Raw genomic sequence first — 13,020 nt, 5'->3', positions numbered from 1 at the left:
GTGACCCTGTCCCGTGGCGCAGTACGGGGCAGGCAGCACCGCGGGTGCTGTGACACCAGGCTGCTCCACCGAGCGCTGGGTTCTTTGGCTTAGGGACATTTCCTCGCCCGGCTGCCCCATGCGCTGCCTCTCCAGCCCCAGCCCCTCTCTCTTCGCTGTTCAGTGGCTCCAGCTCGGCTCAGAGAAATGCGCCACTCAAACGGCATCCATGCTAGCTGCCGCTTTATTTCCAGCCTGATTTATTTCTGCTGCTCTGCAGCTCTCTGCTGCTTTCTTTGCTATTAAGCCTGACTCTGGGTGTCTTCTGCGCGAGGTCATTAATGCAGCGAGCAGCGGCAGCCCTTTCCCAGCAGAGCAGCAGCTCTGCAGGCTCCAGGCGGCTCCACTGCCCCGGGCAGAGCCGCAGGGGCTGCCCCCGGTGCTGGCCCCACCGGCTGCATCCCCACCTCACCTTGCAGCTGCGGCACCCAGCTCTTGTGGTGCGTATCGGGGAGCAGGGCCAGTGAGTTATTGCTGCTGGGCCCGTCCTGCAGGAGGGCCGGGCAGCCCGGTTCCCCCTGGATCCACACCAGTCGCTTTGCCCGGCGCTGGCACTGTGTGGATGCGCTCCAGTGAGCCCAGATGGTCAGGGCCACGCAGCTCTGGGGCCGGCAGCTCCTCCAGGGACTGTGCTGGGACTGGGCACCACCGGCTCACCCCCACGTTCTGTCTTTGTAGGCGATGGCAATCCCAAGGAGAGCAGTCCCTTCATCAACAGCACAGACCTGGAGAAGGGCAAAGAATACGATGGCAAGAACATGGCCCTCTTCGAGGTAGGGCGAGCGGGCAGCCAGGGCAGGACCAGATGGATGGGACCTGGGGAGGGGGCTGTGGGCACCATGATGCCGCAGAGCACCTGGGAAGGGTCCCCCTGCTGCAGGGCAGCACCCCCTGGGGCGGGGGTGATGCAGCCCAGCCCTCAGGAGACACCTTGCCCACGGCATGACTGGCCTGATGTGACCAGCACCATGCCCCAGGGCAGCGCGCGGCCTGCAGCCGGTGGGGGGCCGGGTGCCACGGGGATCGCAGCTCCGCTGCTGAGGTGCACCGGGCGTGCAGAGCGGGGCAGGGCTCTGGGTGGCGTGGGACCCTGGGACTGCCTTCACCTCACCGGACACTGCTCTCTGCAGGAGGAGATGGACACCAGCCCGATGGTCTCGTCCCTGCTGAGCGGGCTGGCCAACTACACCAACCTGCCGCAGGGCAGCCGGGAGCACGAGGAGGCCGAGAACAATGACGGGGGCAAGAAGAAGCCGGTTCAGGTGAGGTGCACGGGGCTGTCGCTGCCCCTTTCTCCTGGCCTCTGCAATCCTGGGCTGCAGCCCACCCCTGGGATGCCAGGTCCCTTGACCCCTGCAGGCGCTGCCACCCCAGCGTCCCTGTCACTCCAGTCGCCATAAAGGGCTGTGCAGGAGTAGGACCCCTCGCTCCCTTGGTGGCTCTTGCCCAGCCATGCAGTGCAGATGCTCGCAGCCACGTTGTCCTGTGCTCCTCTTGCCTGCAGCAGCGTGCATGCATGGGTGCTGCCCGCTGAGCCCTGACTGCTCCCTGCTTCCTCCACAGGCTCCACGGATGGGCACCTTCATGGGCGTCTACCTGCCCTGTCTCCAGAACATCTTCGGGGTCATCCTGTTCCTGCGCCTCACCTGGGTGGTGGGGATTGCCGGCATCATGGAGTCCTTCTGCATGGTCTTCCTCTGCTGCTCCTGCGTGAGTGCTCCCCACGGCTCCTGCCCCTCAGTCTCACCCCGGGCACTCCCTCTGGGCCAGGGGTGTCTGTCCCCCCGGCAGCCAGGCTCCCCGGGAGCAGCAGTGCTCGTGGCAGCGCTTGCTGCCTGCTCAGCCGGTGCTCCTGCCCCACTTAGCAAGGAGAAACCGCCCGGCTTCCCAGCGGAATTGGAAGCAGAACGGTGTTCGAATCATGACCCAGATTGCACCTGCAGCGTGGGTGGGATGTGGCAGCAGTGCCCACTGCCCTGGGACCTGCGTGCCCTGTTGCAGCCAGCCGCCCTGCCGGGAAAGCACCCGTCGTCTCTGCCCGCAGAGACTGCTCTGGGGCCCTGCTCTCCTGTTCCGCTTCCCCATCCCCTGCCTGAGCAAGGAGGGAGCTCTGCCCGGTGCTGACACTGTGTTTCCTCCTGCAGACGATGCTGACAGCCATTTCCATGAGTGCGATTGCCACCAACGGCGTGGTGCCAGGTAGAGCAAAGGCCCTGTCTGTGCATACCCACGGCTCCGTCCTGGGGTGGGCGCCTGCCGGGTCCTCTGGTCCCAGATGTGCCCAGCCGAGCTCTGGGGCTTCCCCATGCCACACACCCGCACCGGACGGCAGCTGCCACTGGCGGCCCCGACCCTCTGCCACCAGCCCCATGCGGGTTCCCCGGGGGGGGGGGGGGGAGCGCAGAGCTGGAGCCTCCGCCCCGTCCCCAGAGCTGCGAGGTGCAGATGGCAGCGGGAGCCGGGAGCCGTCAGACGCGGCTCCTCCTCTGCCAGACTGCAGCGGCCGCGGGGGAGCCGCTTCCCCGAGCAGAGCCCAGGCGAGCAGCGGGAGGAGGATGGGTGCCAGGGTGCCGGGGTGCGGGGGACCCGCGTCCGGGAGAGGTGGTGCTCGGGGCTGCTTCCCTGTGCGTCTGCTCGGCTGCACAGAGCCAGGAGCAGGCGAGCTGCACATGCCCTGCTGCTCCCCGGGGCTCAGCATGGTGCTGGCAGGGTGTAATTAAAGCTATTTATCATCCTGCCGCCGCGGCGGGGCCATCGATCCCTGCTGCCCAGCTGTAAGGGCTCCTCTGGGAGGATGGAGCAGGGCATGGCCCGTGTCCCTGGGGCTCCAGCGCCTGTGTGGCTTTGCAGGGGACAGGTGTCCCCATGGCTGTCGCGCCCAGCTGCCGGGCTGCCAGGAACGGCTCTGCCAGTCTGGCCGTGCCAGGGCTTAGGACAGCTGAGCTGCTCCCTGCTGGAACGGTGTCCTGGGGATACTCAGGCCCCATCCTGCCCTCTGGGACCCTGGCCGAGCTGGGACTGCACGTCAGGGTCTGGCCGGGGCCAACCTTCGCTCTCTCCGGCAGCGGGCGGCTCCTATTACATGATCTCACGCTCCCTGGGACCCGAGTTCGGTGGGGCCGTGGGGCTCTGCTTCTACCTGGGCACCACCTTTGCCGGCGCCATGTACATCCTAGGCACCATTGAAATCCTTCTGGTGAGTGCCGTGGTCCTTCCCACCACGCAGTGCTGAGGGTTCGTGCCCTGGCAGTGTGGCTCTGCCCTTGCCTGCCCATGCTGCTGGGCAGTGTGTCCATGTGGGGGGCCCAGGGGTGCTCCCCAGGCCCCCCGTGGGGCCCTTCGCCTGGCAGTGATGCCACGTCTTTCCTTCAGGCCTACATCTTCCCACCCATGGCCATCTTCAAGGCCGAGGATGCCAGCGGGGAGGCGGCGGCGATGCTCAACAACATGCGCGTCTATGGCACCTGCGTCCTGACCTGCATGGCCACCGTGGTGTTCGTGGGTGTCAAGTACGTCAACAAGTTTGCCCTGGTCTTCCTGGGCTGCGTCATCCTCTCCATCCTTGCCATCTATGCCGGTGTCATTAAGTCAGCCTTCGACCCACCGAGCTTCCCGTGAGTATGGTGTCCTGCGGGGCGGCGGGGCCAGGCTGGCGGCACGCTGCTGAGCACCTGCCGCCCCCCAGGATCTGCCTGCTGGGCAACAGGACCCTCTCGCGCCACGGATTCGACCTCTGCACCAAGGTGGTGGTGGAGGGCAACGAGACGGTGGGCTCCAAGCTCTGGGAGCTCTTCTGCACCTCCCGCTTTCTCAACGCCACCTGCGACGAGTATTTCACCATGAACAACGTGACCGAGATCGAGGGCATCCCTGGTGCTGCCAGCGGCCTCATCCAAGGTGAGTGCACAGCGGGGACGGGGGCGCGGGCAGAGGGCGGGCATCGAGTGTGTGGGTGGCTGCCCCCTGGGCAGCTGCATGGAGCAGAAAGCCAGCCCTGGCCTAGGAGGTGGCGGGCAGTGCGAGCGAGCCCTGCCGTGGGGATGCTCTTGCCCTGAGGTGCGGCCGTGCCAGCGGTGCGAACGGCTGCAGCGCAGGACCAAGCCAGGTGCTCTGAGCAGTCAGTGTGAGCCTGACAGTTCTGAATGACACTGAAAGGCTGGGGACGAATAAATCCTCCCTTTGTTTTCTCTTTGCCTTTGGAAGGCCTGATATTGACCCAAGGTTTAGTGAGGAGTGATTGCCCCTTGGGGGTACGGTGCTGCTGCTGCTGGAGCACACGCGCTGGGGAGCAGGAGCTGCTCTGCAGCCGGGCCTGGAGGGCGGCCAGGGCACAGAAAACCTCGTGAATGCGCTGGGAGGAGCCACTTTTGACCTGTTTTTCTGGAGCTGCTGGTGCATTTCCCAGGTGCTCATGCTCCTCAGCCGGGTGCTGGAGGACGGTGCTCCTCGCCACGGTCAGGGTGTTGGGCTGTCAGAGCTGCAGCCCTGGGGGCTGCGGCTGCTGGGCCACAGCGAGGGGACCTGGTGCAGTGTATTTGCTGAGTGTTCAGGAGGCTGCTGGTGGCCTCCGCTGCTGCAACTGAACTGGGAGGTGCAGGGACAGGCTGTGCCCTAGGCTCTGGGTCCCTCCTTGCGGGGAGAAATGTGCCTTTCACGTGAGGACGGGCTGCGGTGGCAGCCGGCAAGGGCTGTGCCTCAGCGGGGGCTGCCAGACCCGTCTGTCACCTGGGGGCGGTCAGGGGACGTCTCGCTCCTGGGGAGGGATGTGCAGTGCCAGGTGCTTCGGGCTGGTCCTTGCAGCACCTGCACAGACCCCACGGGGCAGCCCCAGCACGACGCTGCAGTGAGGGCAGCCAGCCCCTGCCCAGCCGTGCCCATGGTGCTGGCTGCTTTCTGCTGCTCCAGTTTCTCGCCGCAATCTGTGGCCAAGGCAGCACACGCAGGGACACTAAGCCTGTTACATCAGCCCCACACTCATAATCCCATCAAAAACACTATCAAGTTGCTTTGACACGATCCACTTTCCTTAAACCTATGTTGATCAGCGTTAATTATATTACCCTCTTAATTATTTGCTACTGGAATCCCATGTCAGCTGCTCCAGTATCTTGCAGGGACGCTGCCAGCAGCAGGACATACCTGCTCTGGTCGCCCGTTCGTGCTGCCGGCAGTGTCCCCGTGGCCCAGGTGTTGCTGAAATCCATCGGAGGCTGGGCACGTGCCATCCCCCACCGGCCGGACACCAGCAGCCCTGGCTGTGGCTGTGCTTGGCGAGGCTGGGCAGGGGACGTGCTGCTGGGCACCCCCGTGCTCTGTCCCTTCTGGGCGCAGGGCTCGAGGATGCAGCCGCATGCACGGGCAGCTCTCCAGCCACATCCTCACCCTGGCTGCGCTGGTTGTGCCTCCTCACAGAGAACCTCTGGAGCTCCTACCTGACCAAGGGTGTGATCGTGGAGAAGCGGGGGCTGCCCTCCGTGAGCCCCCCTGACACGCCAGTGGACATGGACCAGCCCTACGTCTTCAGTGACATGACCTCCTACTTCACCCTGCTCGTGGGCATCTACTTCCCCTCGGTCACAGGTGGGTGCCGCCGGCTCCCCGCTCGCACGTGCCGCTGTGCCTGCTCCTGCAGAGCCCCACATGTGCCGCCCGCTACCGCGGCCCCCGTGCCGGCGCGGGGGTGGATCACAGCCCGTCCTCCCACGCAGCTCCAGAGCCGGGTGCCTCGCTCCGCCGTGCTGACGTACCCGTGGCGCCGGTATTTATAGCTCCCGGGGGAGGAGGAGCCCTCCCCTGCCCCAGTCCTGCTGCAGAGCCCGGTGGGACGCCCCGCAGGCTGTCCTGGCACCGCACTTACTGGAAGGGCCCAGCAGTGCTGGGGTCTGATGGCCCTGCGACACTGCTCCACGCACGGCCCCTGGTGCACTCCCGCCTGGCGCTCACTTGCTGGCATGGTGTGATTTTTCATGGATTTGTGTCACATCAATAATGCAGGCTGAGCCACAGGTAGCTGCATCCCCGCTGCGGGATCCCGCTCCACACGCGGCAGCAGCAGCCAGGCTGCGGGGACGCATCCGTGGGGCCGTGCTGGACCTGCTGGCACCGGCCTTGGCCCAGCCGTGGCAAGACCCTTTCCCTGCAGCCACTGCCACTAACTCCCCTGCTTGAGCTAATTAAGGGCTAATGAGACAAGTCACATAAGTGGGTTTTGTGCCTAATGCTTCAGTGGCCTCAGACCGCGGGTCAGGTGGGAAAGTGCTGGTGGGACGTGGGGAGCCTGCTCCGGTGCAGCCGTGTGCCCGCGCCATGCCCCGGCACGCCGCCGAGCGGGAGTCCTGCTGTGCCGGTGCGCGGTGCAGGCCGTGCTGCTGGCCAGGACGTGCGGCGGTGCAGCTCCCCACCCCTGGCACGTTCCCCTCTCCCCAGGCATCATGGCTGGCTCCAACCGCTCCGGGGACCTGCGGGACGCGCAGAAGTCCATCCCCACAGGCACCATCCTGGCCATCGCCACCACCTCTGCGGTCTGTATCCTTCAGGGCTCGGCAGCGCCGTGGGTCATGGGTGAGGCCCCGCAGGCTGTGGCGGCAGGGCAGAGACTGCTCTGGTTTGGGGTCTGGCAAGGTAGATGGGTCCCACTGCCCCTTCTGTTGTTGTGTGGGGCCGGGGACAGGCGGGGCGGGTGTGTGGGGCTCTGCATCTTCCAGGCTCTCCTTGACTGCCCGGCAGACATCAGCTCCGTCGTGCTCTTTGGGGCGTGCATCGAGGGTGTCGTCCTGCGCGACAAGTGAGTGTCCCCGGGCCGTGCGGGGCAGGCGTGGGGCAAGCCCGGAGGGACAGGCTGGGGACAGGGACAGCTGCAGGGGGGCTTGTCAGGGAGCCACAACTGGGACGACTGGGACTGGCACGGTGGCATTGTGGGACTGGCGGGGACAGTGTACGCAAAGGGGGGGCACTAAGGCTGTGTGCCGTGTTGGGGCAGGCTCTTGGGGGTGCAAAGCTTGTAACAGGCTCTGGGAGCTCTCGTGTGCCTCTCCCCCCGTGGTTTGCTGCTCACCCGCTGCCGGTCCCTCCCGCCCCGGGCTGCGTGCAGCACACTTGTTTGTCAACAGGCAGCGCTGCCCGCGCCACGACGCGCGTGTATGTAGGGCAGCCCAGCTCGCTGCGCGTGGTGGGTGACACTTCTGGGTCGCCAGCACCAACACAAACTGGATCCAAGCTGCACGCAGCCTTAATTGGGCTCCTCCTGGCAGAGGGGTTGGGAAGGCCCCGTCCCACATCCCCCTGGGCTTCCCCCCCCCAGCCACAGGCGAGGAGCTGGGATGGACCCCAGCCACCTGAGCCCCCACTGCCTGGCTCGTGCCCGACAGGAAGCAGCCAGGGCAGGGCCCTTCTCCGCTCCTGTCCCGGCCCGGCCCGGCCCGTCCCTCCCTGGCCGTGTCCCATGGTGGCCAGCCGGCCGCCGGCAGCTGGCCCTGCACCAACAGCACCACACCGACACTCTCAGGGCGAGGGCGGCTGGGGCTCGGCCAGGGCACGGAGCTGTGAGCGGTGCTGGTGCTCTGCAGGTTTGGTGAAGCTGTCAATGGGAACCTGGTGGTTGGCACCCTGGCATGGCCGTCCCCATGGGTCATTGTCATCGGCTCCTTCTTCTCCACGTGTGGGGCTGGGCTGCAGAGCCTCACCGGAGCCCCCCGCCTCCTGCAAGCCATCTCCAGGGATGGGATTGTGCCCTTCCTCAGGGTAAGTGTCCCCAGACCCCGTGCAGCTGCTGATCCGCAGCATCCCCTGCCCGTCCCCCCGGCGGCACTCCCGGGGCACCCACGCTGCCGGCCCGGCACCGCTGCCAGCAGAGCAGCCCAGCAGCCTGCCCTCGTCCCGCGGGCACCGGCGCTGTGGCGACCGTGATGGGTTTGGACGCGACATGTCAGTGGGAGGAGAGTGCTGGGAAAGGTCAGGATCCCCCTCCCCCCTGCTGCTGTGCCGCTTAATATTTTATCTGCTCTCTGAAGACGCGTTTTCACAACCTCGTCTCTCCAAATCCAAACCGACAGCTCCCCCCAGGGAAGAGCAGGCTAATTTTAACTGTGCTCCTCCACCCTGCCAGCCATGTTCTGAGCGTTCTCACAAGGACTGCAGCCTGCGCCCTCTAATGCGCCCAGACATGCGTCCGCAGCCCCCCCCCAGACCCTTCCCTCAGCCGCTGCCTGCCCCTCTCCCCGCGCCCCCGCAGCTGCAGGAGATGCGGCTGCCTGGCATCCTGGCGAGGGTCCCGGGGGCCGGGGCTGCTCTGCAGCCCCTGGGGGCAGGCCGGGCTGCTGGCTCTCAGGAACAGGACTGTACCCGTGCTGCTGGCCCTGTCACCACTTCCCTGTGGGACCTGCACCAGTTTGTGGAGCCTCTGGTACATGGGGGGGGGTCTGGCCCTGTGGGGCTGTGCCGAGGAGCCTCTGGATGGTGTGTGGGGACACTCCCTGCACCGCTGGCCCCTGCTCCCCAGCTCCGTCACCGCCCCAGGAGCAGCTCGGCCAGGAGGTGCATGGCACCGGTACATCTGTGGCACACTGAACCTGGGCCCCTTCCCAAGCTGGAGCTTGGCCTCCACCACCTGTGCTGGGGCCAGGCTGCGTGCTGCGTCCACGGGCTGCACGGAGCTGCCTCCGCCCAGCCCCTAACGCTCTGCTCTCCTGCCCCGCTCCCAGGTCTTCGGCCATGGCAAAGCCAACGGGGAGCCCACATGGGCTCTGCTGCTCACCGCCTGCATCTGTGAGATCGGGATCCTGATCGCTTCCCTGGACGAGGTGGCTCCTATCCTGTCCATGTAGGCAGCATGCTCTGTCCACACGCACCTTCAGCAAGGGGGCGGCCGGGCCTCGCACTCCATGCCCCCGCTGGGCAGGTTGTCCCTGCAGGTCTCTGCTGCTTGGGGAGGGCTGGGGCAAGCACACGGCCTCCCACAGCCCCTTAACCCCCAAAGAGGCCGCTCCGGGGGTGCACCACATTGGCCCTGGGTGTGGGGCCCCACTGGTTCCAGCGCAGCTGGGGCGAAGCATCTCCCTGTGCACGTGGGCAGGGCCCCGGCCGGCTCCGGCTCCGTGGGGTTGGGGCGTGCAGCAGAGCCTGGCTGCACCCCGGGTCCAGCCCAGCCGCCCGGTGTGCCGGGCTCAGCCTCTTTCTCTCCCGCAGGTTTTTCCTCATGTGCTACATGTTCGTCAACCTGGCCTGCGCGGTGCAGACGCTGCTGCGGACACCCAACTGGCGGCCACGCTTCCGCTACTACCACTGGTAAGCCGGGTGGGCGGCGGGCGTACGGCCGGTCCCAGCCCCGCGCTGTGGGGCTCTGACGGCGTGGTGCCCTCTGCAGGACCCTCTCTTTCCTGGGCATGAGCCTGTGCCTGGCGCTGATGTTCATCTGCTCCTGGTACTACGCGCTGGTCGCCATGCTGATCGCCGGCCTCATTTACAAATACATCGAGTACCGCGGGTAAGGGCGGCTCAGGGGCTGGCAGATCCTGGCCAGCGCCACCCACCCTGCAGCAGGGTCTGCAGTGCCCGGGGTCCTCAGCTCCGCACAACCCACCTGCTCCCCCCGGGATGCTCCGGGTGCTGAGCGCCTCTTGCCTTGCTCCGTTGCTTGCGGGCTCCTGGTGCTGCCGCGGCGCAGGCGCTGGTGGCCGGAGCCACGAGCATCCCCTGACGCGCTGCCCCGTGCTGCAGGGCGGAGAAGGAGTGGGGTGACGGGATCCGGGGGCTGTCGCTGAGCGCTGCCCGCTACGCCCTGCTGCGGCTGGAGGAAGGGCCCCCCCACACCAAGAACTGGAGGTGAGGCCGCGGGGTGGAGGGGTGGCGGTGGCGTGGCGCGGGGCAGGGCGGCCGCAGGCGCTGACTGCAGGACCTTCCTTCCAGGCCCCAGCTGCTGGTTCTGGTCCGTGTGGATCAGGAGCAGAACGTGGTGCACCCACAGCTCCTGTCCTTCACTTCACAGCTCAAAGCAGGCAAGGGCCTCACCATTGTGGCCTCTGTGCTGGAAGGGACCTTCCTGGACAACCACCCGCAGGCGCAGAGAGCGGAGGAGGTGAGAGCTCGCCAGTCCCTCCCTGCGCCGACGCCTGCGCTGGGGCTGGTGCCAGCTCCGTGCCATTGCCCCAGTGTCCCTGCAGACCACAGGGCATTTCTGCCCTTCTGCGGGGCTGCACTGGGAAAGCACTGGCACAGCGGGGGCAATGGAACCTCTGGGACGCCTGCACCACTCCCCAGCACGCCTGGCACCAGCCAGGTGCTGGTCCTGGCTCCTGGCTGTCACTGCAGGGCTCAGCACAGCACCAACGGGGGGCTGCTGTGCTGCTGGGCTGAGCGGCCCCTCAGCTGTGGCCCCATGGCCCCAGCCCTGCTCACGGCCCTCGTGGCCGCAGCATCGGGCTGTGCAGAAAGGGAGCCTTTCACCGCCAGAGCGAGAGCCCTTCCTCCCCCCGCACCTCCGCACCAGCCAGGCGGCACATTAATGAGATTAAGCCCTCAGAAGCAAACAGTTTCTCTCCCATGCAGACATGTTATAATTTCTCTGAGTAAATAACTCTAATTGCTGCTCTGCCGCCCGTCAGAGCCCTGGCACGGGGACACCCTCAGCTCGGCACGGCGCAGAGCCACGTGCCAGCTCTGCTCGCAGACGAGCCTCCTCTGTCCCAGCCCCAAGCTGCCGTCCTGCCGTGGGGCGCCGCACCCCACAGCCCGCACCCCACAGCCCGCACCCCACAGCCCGCCCCCCCCAGCGCCCAGCCCTCTGCACCCCACCTGCCCCAAGGGCAGCCCCGGTCTGGCGGGTGCTGTGCGCGGCGGGCGCCGTCTCAGGGCTGGGCTCCCTGACGCCGTCTCTCCCGCTGCCAGTCCATCCGCCGCCTGATGGAAGCGGAGAAGGTGAAGGGCTTCTGCCAGGTGGTGATCTCCTCCAACCTGCGGGACGGCATGTCGCACCTCATCCAGTCCAGCGGGCTGGGCGGGCTGCAGCACAACACGGTGCTGGTGGGCTGGCCCCGCAGCTGGCGCCAGAAGGAGGACCACCAGACCTGGAGGAACTTCATCGGTAGGGCTGCGCGGAGCCGGCGGGGTGCCCCCGCCTCCGGTCCCTGTCCCGGGCGTCGCTGGGGCGCGGCCGTGAGCAGTCCCGGCTGACGTGGCCCTTCCCTTCCCCTCCCTCCCAGAGCTGGTGCGAGAGACCACGGCCGGGCACCTGGCCCTGCTGGTGGCCAAGAACGTCGCCATGTTCCCGGGCAACCAGGAGCGCTTCTCGGAGGGCCACATCGACGTCTGGTGGATTGTCCATGACGGGGGGATGCTCATGCTGCTGCCCTTCCTCCTGCGGCACCACAAGGTAGCTCTGCCCTGCGGATAGGTAGGGGGTCTGGGGCCAGGGCCGTCCCCACCATGCCGTGCCCACACCTCCCTCCCGCCCTTCCTCCCTCACAGGTCTGGCGCAAGTGCAAGATGCGTATCTTCACGGTGGCACAGATGGATGACAACAGCATCCAGATGAAGAAGGACCTGACGACATTCCTGTACCACCTGCGCATCACAGCGGAGGTGGAGGTGGTGGAGATGGTGAGTGCTGGGCTGGGGGTGTGCCATGGCCCAGGGTGCTGCGCCTGGCAGCGGCAGCCAGACCCTGCCACGGGGACGTGCAGCACCGCGGAGCTCTTGAGGCTGGGGGCACAGGGGCACACAGCATCACGGTCATGTGCAGAGCTGCGGAGGTAGGCAGCCTCGCAAAGATGCGCAGCACCACAGGGACTCGCAGGTCCATGGGAACACGCAGGGCCAGGGTGGGGAGCAGGGAGTGCTGCTCGCCAAGCCCCACAGTTTCTCCTGCTTCCCCATCCCACAGCATGAGAGCGACATCTCTGCCTACACCTATGAGAAGACGCTGGTGATGGAGCAGCGCTCCCAGATCCTCAAGCAAATGCACCTCACCAAGAACGAGCGGGAGCGGGAGGTGAGGCCGCAGGACAGCCTGGGTGGGAGCTGGCTCCGTGGTGCCTGTGCCTGAGCTCCCCTCTGCGCGTGCTGGTCCTGCGGGAGCTCCAGGCTGGGGCCTCCTCTCGAGCCCTCTTCTGCCCTGCTCCCCACACTGACCCCCCATCCCGCACAGATCCAGAGCATCACGGACGAGTCTCGCGGCTCCATCCGACGCAAGAACCCAGCCAACACACGCCTGCGCCTGAGTGTCCCCGAGGAGCAGGTGGGCGACGGTGAGGAGAAGCCGGAGGAGGAGGTGAGGCGCCGTGCGAGGGGTCCTGGCCTGGCCACCAGCGCTGGCCCCTGCCCACCATTCCCCTCTGTTCTGCTGCAGGTCCAGCTCATCCACGACAAAAACGCCACCACCTTCTCCAGCAGCTCCCAGTCCCCTGCCGATGAGGCAGAGACGGCCCCTGAGAAAGTGCATCTCACCTGGACCAAGGAGAAGACCGTGGCCGAGAAGAACAAGAGCAAGAGCCCCGTCAGCCCTGAGGGCATCAAGGACTTCTTCAATATGAAGCCGTACGGCCCCACATGCTGCTGCCCCGTCCCCCGTGCACTTTGACCAGGCCCATGGGTGCAGGCAGGGGCTGGCTGTGCTGGTTCCATCCTTGCTCTGAGCCCCCATGTGCAGAGGGGGTGGGCGGGAGGGGGAGGTCGGGGTCCCCATGCAGAGGCATCAGGAGGACGGGGTGCTGGGGGATTCTGGGGTGCGTGGCTGACACTCATTTCTTCTTCCTTTCTCTCTTTTCCCAACCCCATCGTGGTCCTGGCAGAGAGTGGGAGAACCTGTAAGTATGTGGGGTGTTTTTGGGGCCAGGGTGGGGGAACCGGCAGCTGCTCGCGGGCCCTGTGCACAAGGGCGGCTCCGTGAGCCCACAGCGGCTGCTGGCGGCACGGCACGGCACGGCACGGCACGGCACGGCATGGCACGGCTCAGCCCGGCGGTGCGGGGGCAGCGGCTGCCAGCCCTGA

General features: G+C 66.7%; 1 protein-coding gene across 3 annotated transcripts in view; it reads left to right on the top strand.

Moving 5' to 3' along the window:
* Window positions 1-13,020, top strand: part of SLC12A5 (solute carrier family 12 member 5) — a 30,215-nt gene that overhangs the window by 11,662 nt on the left and 5,533 nt on the right. For all 3 annotated transcript variants that reach the window (XM_066978020.1, XM_066978019.1, XM_048050600.2), the window contains exons 2-24: window positions 718-812; window positions 1,170-1,301; window positions 1,603-1,749; window positions 2,184-2,238; window positions 3,105-3,235; window positions 3,412-3,653; window positions 3,725-3,936; window positions 5,452-5,619; window positions 6,466-6,564; window positions 6,766-6,823; window positions 7,605-7,779; window positions 8,739-8,857; window positions 9,223-9,321; window positions 9,401-9,520; window positions 9,754-9,858; window positions 9,943-10,111; window positions 10,921-11,116; window positions 11,235-11,404; window positions 11,500-11,631; window positions 11,915-12,022; window positions 12,179-12,301; window positions 12,380-12,567; window positions 12,822-12,836. In XM_066978020.1, the coding sequence (XP_066834121.1) occupies window positions 718-812; window positions 1,170-1,301; window positions 1,603-1,749; window positions 2,184-2,238; window positions 3,105-3,235; window positions 3,412-3,653; window positions 3,725-3,936; window positions 5,452-5,619; window positions 6,466-6,564; window positions 6,766-6,823; window positions 7,605-7,779; window positions 8,739-8,857; window positions 9,223-9,321; window positions 9,401-9,520; window positions 9,754-9,858; window positions 9,943-10,111; window positions 10,921-11,116; window positions 11,235-11,404; window positions 11,500-11,631; window positions 11,915-12,022; window positions 12,179-12,301; window positions 12,380-12,567; window positions 12,822-12,836 (3,058 nt within the window). The remainder of the gene's footprint in view (window positions 1-717; window positions 813-1,169; window positions 1,302-1,602; window positions 1,750-2,183; window positions 2,239-3,104; window positions 3,236-3,411; window positions 3,654-3,724; window positions 3,937-5,451; window positions 5,620-6,465; window positions 6,565-6,765; window positions 6,824-7,604; window positions 7,780-8,738; window positions 8,858-9,222; window positions 9,322-9,400; window positions 9,521-9,753; window positions 9,859-9,942; window positions 10,112-10,920; window positions 11,117-11,234; window positions 11,405-11,499; window positions 11,632-11,914; window positions 12,023-12,178; window positions 12,302-12,379; window positions 12,568-12,821; window positions 12,837-13,020) is intronic.

This window comes from Anser cygnoides, chromosome 16, assembly GCF_040182565.1.
Source record: "Anser cygnoides isolate HZ-2024a breed goose chromosome 16, Taihu_goose_T2T_genome, whole genome shotgun sequence".
NCBI lineage: Eukaryota > Metazoa > Chordata > Aves > Anseriformes > Anatidae > Anser > Anser cygnoides.
The sequence above is the reverse complement of the archived record's forward strand: the minus strand, read 5'-3'. Positions and strand labels throughout refer to the sequence as shown.